This window comes from Pollachius pollachius, assembly GCF_949987615.1.
Source record: "Pollachius pollachius genome assembly, chromosome: 18".
Taxonomy (NCBI): domain Eukaryota; kingdom Metazoa; phylum Chordata; class Actinopteri; order Gadiformes; family Gadidae; genus Pollachius; species Pollachius pollachius.
Genome location: NC_136951.1, coordinates 7322152 through 7331509, shown reverse-complemented (window position 1 = coordinate 7331509; position 9358 = coordinate 7322152). Strand labels below are relative to the sequence as shown.

Genomic DNA, 9358 nt, shown 5'->3' with positions numbered 1-9358 from the left:
CCGTGCTCACCGTGTTCCAGTGCATCACCATGGAGGGCTGGGTGGACATCCTCTACAACGTAGGTCCATCCGTCTGCCTGTCTCTCTGTGTCTATGTCTTCATCTCTATGTGTCAGCTCAAAGGTTGGGGGACTCAGGTGAGATAACTATCCCTCCATCAGCCAACAGGTGTGGCTCAATTGACCTAACAAACTGCCACACTCTTGACGCCTCCAGTGGTTCCCAAACTTTAAAAAGTCATGAACCCCCTGTGACCAATCAGATCCTACTGAGTACCCCCGCATCACCTGTTTCTGTTCTTCAGGGTGCTGCATAAACAAAAAGTGAACCTGCATGTACCTACATGTATACGTAGCAAGCTTATTCTAATAAGCAGATAAAGAGCAATGTATGGCAGGAGTTTAGATTTCCTCTGTTTGCATAAACGTTGTTGTGATTTGTGGTCTTTGGTTACCAGTGAATTATTTAGCTCCCGTGTCACACACAGTATATTCACAAAAAGTTCAAAGCGGTGGTGTTTGTCACACCCAATATCTTCCAGGATTCTGCTTTCAAATATATGAATAAATGTGTCGGTTCGCAACTAACCTAAGGTGACTAATGGGAAAAACGTTTCGCAGACAGCACAGACAAAACGTATCTATTGTCATGGGAACGTTTATCAACGACCTAGAGCATGGTGTGTAGGTCTTTCAGCGGGTGAGATTCCCTTCAGGGATAAGTGGAAGGAGAGTGTTGTTATACTGGGCTGCATACCTTTATCTTTGGTACTGAGGATTTACAGATTTCTTTCTATCCATCTATCTCTCTGTATCTATCTATCTGTCTCTCTCTCTCTCTATTCACCTGTCTCTCTATCTCTCTTTATCTATCTATCTGTCTCTCTCTCTCTCTATCCACCTATCTCTCTTTCTCTCTTTATCTATCTGTCTTTCTCTCTCTCTATGCTTCTCTCTTTCTATCCATCTCAATCGTTCTATCTAATGCTTTGTCTCTCTGCCCGTCGAGCATTAACAGAACAAGGACCCCAGACGTCATGCTATGAGGTCCCAGTCTGGAATCCTCCGTGGTAGACAAACAGGGTCTACCAGCCACTGCCTCAGCTCCGCCATTCTGTTATCGTCTGCTCATTCTCAAAACTACAAACTTTGCATCATCTATTACATCAGGCGCTGCTGCCCCAAGAAATCAAAATGAATAGCATTGGACAGCTCCGAGGGTTTAAAAGACATCGTTATTTCCCTTCTCCATCTTTTGTTTCTCTCTGAAATAAATCCACACGTTTGTCCCGGATCCTGTGGCGTGCATTCAAAGGAACACCAAGGCCATACTTTTTTTTAAATGAATATTTAAATATATACATATATATGCTTCTCTATGGCTCTTTTCTCTCCAGTGTCCCAGACATTCACAGCTCTCCCGCGGTCTGATGCAGCTCATTATGGTAGCAAGAGGCGATCCATGCGGTGATCTAGGAGAACTTATTACACCTCCTCCAGCGCCACCGTCTCTTTATGCTCTCCCTACTCCTTTGCAGTTTTCAAACTGGCTCGCTCTCTCTCGCCCTTTCTCTCTTCATCTCTTTCTGTTATTTTCTACCACACTTGTTGGCCAGCTATCGCTCTCTTCCTTCTCTCTTTCTCTTTCCCTCTCTCTTTCTCTCTCCAGCCTATCTTTATTGCTCCCTCCCTCGTTCTCTTCTTGGCGCTCTCCCCGTTCTCCCCTTCTCGTCCCCTCTCTGTTTTTTCTCCTGATCGCCCTTCTTTCACTCTTTACCCTCTTTATCTCTCTCTAGCCTCTTTCACTCTTCCCCCTCTTTCTCCCACTCTCCCTTCTTTCACTCTCCCCCCTCATTCTCTCTTGCTCTCCTTTCTCTTGCCCTTCCTTCTCTCTCCCCCCGTTTCTCCCTTTCCCAGAACCCTTTGGCACCATGACCACTGACTGCAGCCCCAGTCTGTCTCTGCATGGACCTTCTTCTCTCCTGTAGTCTCCTGCGTCTCTAGTTGACATGTTGAGATTTTATTTATTTAGCTAATGCAAAGTCCTTTAGCCAAGCAGTTGCCTCTTGATCTGCTGTATGAAGGGTGACAAGTCCTCCTTTAAGTCTTTGTAGAGGGCATGCTTCAATGATGTGATGCATTGTTTGCTGCTCTCCACAAGCACACTGTGGGGTTGGGCTGCTGCCCCATTTGTGAAGGCTGGCCAGGCAGGGGCCATGTCCAGTCCTTAATCTATTTAGTGTCGTCCACTGCTTCCTTGGTAGATTGATGCCAGGGACCGGTGTGGGGGGGGGGTCTGACACCAGATGTTTATTTGGGACATCCTTGGACTTCCATTCCTTTTTCCAAACTGATTGGATGGTGAGATCAGATGGTGGGTTCTTCCAAATTGGTCCTCATTGTTCAGTTCAATTGGGTGTTGAGATGATGTTGAGATGAGTGGAGGTCACTGTAACATCTTCCCAAGTCTGTTTGTCACAGGCTGTCAGGCCGACCTCCACCGCCCTCCACACCCTGCCTTAGGCACGCCACTGTGTGTGTGTGTGTGTATGGGTGTGGCCATTAATGTGTTACTACATGTGTTAGTCTGTATGTCAGTGTGGGTTGTTGTGTGGGTGAGTGTTCGTGTGTGTGTGTGTGGGGGGGCATTAATGTATTAGTGTGCTTGTCGGTGTGTGTTGTGGTGGTGTGTGTGTGTGGGGGCATTAATGTATAAGTGTGCTTGTCGGTGTGTGTTGTGGTGGTGTGTGTGTGTGTGGGCATTCATGTATTAGGATGTTTGTCAGTGTGTGTTGTTGTGTGTGTGAGGGTGTGTGTGTGCGTGTGTTTGTGTGTGTGGGCATTAATGTATAAGTGCATGTGAAAGTGTTAGTCAGTATATGTTTGGTGTGTGTGTGAGTGTTCGTGTGTGTGTGTCAGTAGGCATTAGTGTGTGGTTGTATGTGTTAGTCTGTGTGTCTGTGTGTGTTTTTGTGTTAGTGATTGTATATTTGTGTGTGTGTGTGTGTGTGTGTGTGTGTGTGTGTGTGTGTGTGTGTGTGTGTGCGCGGTATGTGTGTGTGTCAGTGCATGTGTTAATACGTGTGTGTATGTGTTATTCACTCCAATCATGTGTCTTTGTGTGGTAGTGCATCTATTAGTGTGTATTGGTGTGTCTCTGTGTGTGTCAGTGCATGCACTCACGTGCATGGCAGTGGAGGTGCATTGGAATTAGTCCAATGAAGTGTGTGAGCTTGTCATGTGTGCATTCACACACACACACACACACACACACAGTTCAGTGCCCTCAGTTCAGATAGATATATGCATCTCCCCGGTGGGGAGCTAGGGGGGATGGGGTGAGAGTGTGTCTCTTTGTGTTTCAGGCTGATCCTGCACTGTAGCCCTGTGGTAACATCCTGGATGGATGACTACTGCCTACGTGTTCAGGGGCTGGGGGTGGTGAAGGTAGATGTAGCGGTGGTGGAGTGGAGGATGTAGTGGTGGTGGTGGGTGTAGTGGTGGTGGTGGTGGATTTAGTGGTGGTGATGGATGTAGTAGTGGTGGTGGTGATGGATGTAGTGGTGGTGGTGGGTGTAGTGGTGGTGGTGGTGGATTTAGTGGTGGTGATGGATGTAGTAGTGGTGGTGGTGATGGATGTAGGGGTGGTGGTGGTGATGGATGTAGGGGTGGTGGTGGTGATGGATGTAGGGGTGGTGGTGGTGTAGTGGTGGTGATGGTGGATTTAGTGGTAGTGATGGATGTAGGGGTGGTGGTGGTGATGGATGTAGGGGTGGTGGTGGTGATGGATATAGGGGTGGTGGTGGTGATGGATGTAGGGGTGGTGGTGGTGATGGATGTAGGGGTGGTGGTGGTGATGGATGTAGGGGTGGTGGTGGTGATGGATGTAGGGGTGGTGGTGGTGATGGATGTAGGGGTGGTGGGTCCCTATGATCTCATTCACAGGGAGGACTAGCAAGCAGCTAATCAGAGAGGACGTGTCCCCTCTCCCCCCATATGCTTCAGCCTAGCCTGTGAGCAGCGATGCTAGCCCATGCTAATTCTAAAAGCTGGTCGTCCCTCTCCGTTCTGTCCCTCAGGCTCAGCAGACGAATGACGCCGTGCTCGTGTGTCTTATTGAGCGGGGAGAAACCCTCGCTGGGAAGATGTTAGTTTTATTGGAAAAACCTTCTGTTGGCCACTTCCTCTCCCCCTCTACGCCCATCGCCTTGGCCTTTTTCACCAGATGAGAGCATTTAGTGAAAATGGCATTGCCTCTTTAAGCTGACACATTTCTAATAAAACAGATATAAACCTAGGAAAACTTATGTGACTCTATATATAGTTAGTAGCTATCTGACTGTATATATATTGTAGTTTTCTATGTAACTTTAGTTTTTCCTGACCGTATCGTTATCTCTGATTGCAGCTGGCTGCGGGAACCATAACAGAGATGAAGCATCTGTTTTTGTTTTCCAGTGTGACTACTTTGTGTTTATTTTACACAACCACTTAGCTCCAGCGAGACATCAAGAATGTTTAAGTGAGGGAGGAGGACAGGTCTCGGGGGAGGGGAGGGGTAGGCTACAGTGTTTTGGGAGAGAGTTTGATGGGGGGATACAGTGTTTGTGGGGGGGGGGGGGGGGGGGGTAGTACAGTGTTATGGGGGCGCTGCGCCTGAGTGTCAATAACGTGGCAATCTGCATTTCACGCTCTGTCGTTTTATTACGGTCTCCGTCTCCCCCGGCAACCGGCGGCGTCTGGCGACAGTTTGGGTGTAATTAGGAGGTAATTACTATGGCTGTGTCACCGCCCAGCTTAATGCTGCCGCTGTCCCGACGGGGCGGGCCCTGGCCCTCTGAGTGTTACTCGCCTGCCACTCAGCGGGCCTAACCCTGACCACTTGTTGCAGCTGTTGGTCGGGCTCCGCTGCACAGGCTGCCGGTCACTGCTCCCTGTTGAGACCCTGTGTTGAATATTTTTGAGGTGCATTTATTTTGACTGTCTGAGCCTGTGTGTGTGCGTGTGTGTGTGTGTGTGTGTGTGTGCGTGTGTGTGTGTGTTTGTGTGTGTGTTCACTTTAAATAAGAAAGGCGTTGTGCACCTTGACCTAGTTGTTGTGGCCTGTTGCTCTGTCAGGGCGATCACAGCCAATGTCTGAGAATCCTAAACATCCAGAGAGGAGAAGGGACACACACACACACACACGCACACAGACACACACACACACACACACACACACACACACACTGCACATACAGACACACACCCACATGCGTGCATAGATGCAAATACACAAACACACAGATGAACGTACACATTGATAATGGCACTCAAAATAAATGCCTTATAAGTCTCATAAATAATTGACACCCAAACTAAACACAGACATAGACAAAAACAAATCCTGTTCTCAATGGAACTCAGAAAGAGGGAGAGAGAGCGAGAGAGCGAGAGCTTTACAGAATATTCCCACAGAAATTAACATAGGAGTCGCATGTATAAATACACCATTCTGAATACCATGATGAACAAGCATATCAACCTCTTATCACTCACACACACACACACACACACACACACACACACACACACACACACACACACACACACACACACAATGACACTCAAAAAATTGCAAAGTATAAATATTGAATACAGTTATTATTGCTACTCCCGCTATGGTTTCTTGAATCCATTCTTCATCTTAGTGACGGATGTCTGACTGGTGTTGCTCGGGGCATCGTCTTACGCTGCTCCATCTCCCGTTCCCCTTCTCTGTCATTTCACTCCACTTTTTACTCCTTCCTTCCCCTCATCTCATCTCCTCTCATGTCGTTTTGCCGTGCCAGCACTTTGGAAGAAAGGCCAGCATCAATCATTATTTTTTTTACCAATAGGAAGTCAGGGCAAATATAGATGTTTTTGTTTACCTTCACAAAGTTTTACCAGATGTCCCCTTATAAGTCTTTGGCGTACAGTAAAGGGTTTAAAACATATTGAATTCATTTTATGCACCCTTTTACTTTGAATACGTGGCTTTTGTATATATGGCAAACTATATATTATAGTAGTAGTAGAATTTGTATTTAAAGTTGGCGTAGTATCAGTATAAGTGCTAGTAATATTCCTGCGTGTGGCTGTAAATGTGTGCGTATGTGTGTGTGTGTGTGTGTGTGTGTGTGTGTGTTTGCAAGTCCGTGTAGCTAGCAACGACATCACTAGCACGGTCAACAATTCTAAGATATCAACGCCTCCATGTCTATGGCACTGAGTAACACGTAGCAAGCCGCTAGTCAGACCCTTGAAAACATTGACCCAACTCCACCTGCAGAGCCTGCCCTGAGCACAGGAAACAGACCAGAAACACCTCCACTCTATCCTCCGCCTTCCTGTCTCTATCTGCACCTCCTGCTCTCTCCAACCGTACCCCTATCTCTCACGCTCATCATATCCCGTCCGTTATTTCTCTCTCTCTCTCTCTCTCTCTCTCTCTCTCTCTCTCTCTCTCTCTCTCTCTCTCTCTCTCTCTCCGTGTTTTGCTCTCTAAGCTCACAGTTGGACTATGATGTGATGTAACAGAGTGCTCCTTCAGCCCACTCTCTGCCTCCTCATCACCCTAGGGACCACACTAGTGAAGAAAGAGAGACAGACAGCGAGAGAGAGAGAGAGAGAGAGGGAGGGAGAGACTAGAGACAGAGCGAGATAGAGACAGATGCAGAGAGAGAAAGTTGTCAGAGTTAATGTTTGAAATTGTACCATACAGACGCTAACTACCATGGTTTTAACCAAGCATCATTGTATTGCACCTCTCACTAAGTTTTGCCTCAGTTTGCCTAAGAGCCTCCTGGAAAATGGACAACTATTTTTAATAGCACTACTGTTGATTATACTTGCAGCATTTTTACACATCAAGTAAAAAAGGGTTAACACATCATTTCTCACAGTCGAGGAAATAAAGAAGACAATTTAATGGGCTCCTGCATAACATTCCCAAATTCAAGGTTTCTTATTTGCTTATTGACTTGGTTTGATTGTTTAATCGCGCACAGTATATTTGTAATTCATTTATTGATATTTGTACATTTAGTTTCAAAGCGAATTAATACATCTTTACATAAATATAAATCGCTTTGTTAAGGTATATAGCTGTAAATGCTTTGATTGTTTCCATGATCCAGCATGCAAGCCAGGCCTACAGTTTGTCATTTGATAATCTAAATGCTAAAGCTATTCAACAAAATGATAAACATCATCACATTTATCTGATCTGAAGAACAGATCAAGAACACTTCCTTCCCCTGCGCAGTCAGCCTTCTGAACAAGGCATGACCCTCATCCCCCCCCCAACACAAACACACACAGACCACCACCCCCAACACAAACACACACAGACCACCACCCCCAACACAAACACACACAGACCACCACCCCAACACAAACACACACAGACCACCACCCCCCTCCCCCCCCTCTCCACCCCCTCTCCCCCCCCTCTCCCCCCTCTCCCCCCCCCTCTCCACCCCCTCTCCCCCCCTCTCCCCCCCCCTCTCCACCCCCTCTCCCCCCCCTCTCCACCCCCCCTCTCCCCCCCTCTCCCCCCCCTCTCCACCCCCCCTCCCACCCCCTCTCCCCCCCCCTCCCAGCCCCCCCTCCCAGCCCCCCCTCTCCACCCCCTCTCCCCCCCCCCTCTCCACCCCTCCCACCCCCTCTCCCCCCCCCTCCCATCCCCCCCTCCCATCCCCCCTCTCCACCAAGCGAGCACTTTCACTTTTTACTGGAGAATGTCTCTTATTGTCTTTTCATTGTCATAGATATCATCATGCATGCCCTATCCTTTAATTGACTTATTATGACTTATTTATTAGTCCCTGACAAGACTTGCAATCTATTTTTACCAATTCAAATTCCTAGTTTTTATTCTGTGAAAACATGGCGAAAATAAACCTGATTCTGATTCTGAATTGTTTGACCATTTTGAACTATGTTTGGTTTTTGTGTATGCGTGTGTGTGTGTGTGTGTGTGTGTGTGTGTGTGTGTGTGTGTGTGTGCAGACCAACGACGTGGCGGGAAACACTTGGAACTGGCTGTACTTTGTCCCCCTCATCATCATCGGTTCCTTCTTCATGCTCAACCTGGTGCTGGGTGTCCTGTCAGGGTGAGCGCCACACACACCCACAGACCCCACACACGCATGGAGATACGCACACACACACACACACACACACACACACACACACACACACACACACACACACACACACACACACACACGCATGGAGACACACACACAAGCACAAATGAGACAGACACACATTCACAAACCTACACACATACACATGCATGGAGACGCACACATGCTGGAGAAACACATGCGCACACGGACACTCATGCATGGACACACGCACACACACATGCATGGAGATAAGCACACTCACACTCACACACACACAAGCACATGCATGGAGAGACATCGGTACCCACACACACACGCATGCACGAATGGAGACACACCTACACGCGTGTTCTCTCATATCCTCACCGACCGCTGCCACATCCCTACTGTCCCCTAATACATCACAGCACACACACACACACACATGCAGGGAGACGGGAGGGATGGAGAGGAAGGAAGATGAAGGCAGAGCGAGGGAGGGGGGGAGAAACCTTCTCTGTATGATTTAGATGAGCTCATATTTGCTTTCCTTTTCAGAGGGAGGGAGGAGGAGGGAGAGGTCGAGGTAGGAAGAGGGAGAGAGGGAGAGGAGTGGACAGTGTGGGAGATAGGGAGAGATAGAGTGAGAGACAAAGAGAGTGCAGAGGGAGAAAGAGGGAGGGATACAGAGATGTGGGATAGAGTGGCCTCGGTGTGGTAAGAATTGCACTGAAAGCTGTTCTTATCTCTGCTCTCAATGGGTCGTACTTATGTTTTATCTTCCATCTTTATCTTTATTGTATTTAATGGGAGCTTCAAATTGAGGGTGAATAAAAGGGAAACAAAAATAGAGAGCCGCCATATTCATTTAGGGGGAGATCAGAAATGTTAGTTTGCACCTTATCTTCTGGTGTTCTATTTACTGACATCCTTTACTGCCAAATCACTTCCTGCATAGCCATCTATGTCCTGCTGCTGGTCATACCTCACTTAATTTGCCTGCAGGCTAAATCCTACAAGTTACCCATAAGATGGACCTCATGTCGTTTATAACATGGGCTGAATGTTAGCATGCTGGTGCTGACATTGTATTTAATTGACAATTCCGATATTTTGAACATTGAGGCCCCGTTCTGTTTTTTCTCGGAAGAAATAGATTGGTTGACACCGAAATTTTGACTATTGATTCTTTCTCGGGTATTTGGCTCAGTTAGAATCGCCCCT

At 47.4% G+C, this 9358-nt stretch overlaps 1 protein-coding gene across 1 annotated transcript in view; it reads left to right on the top strand.

The window, feature by feature from the left end:
• cacna1bb (calcium channel, voltage-dependent, N type, alpha 1B subunit, b) overlaps nucleotides 1-9358 on the top strand; it is a 126743-nt gene that overhangs the window by 53489 nt on the left and 63896 nt on the right. The window contains exons 8-9 of the mRNA XM_079755900.1: nucleotides 1-59; nucleotides 8034-8137. The exon at nucleotides 1-59 is cut by the window's left edge and continues 129 nt beyond it. Coding sequence (XP_079612026.1) covers nucleotides 1-59; nucleotides 8034-8137 — 163 coding nt within the window. The remainder of the gene's footprint in view (nucleotides 60-8033; nucleotides 8138-9358) is intronic.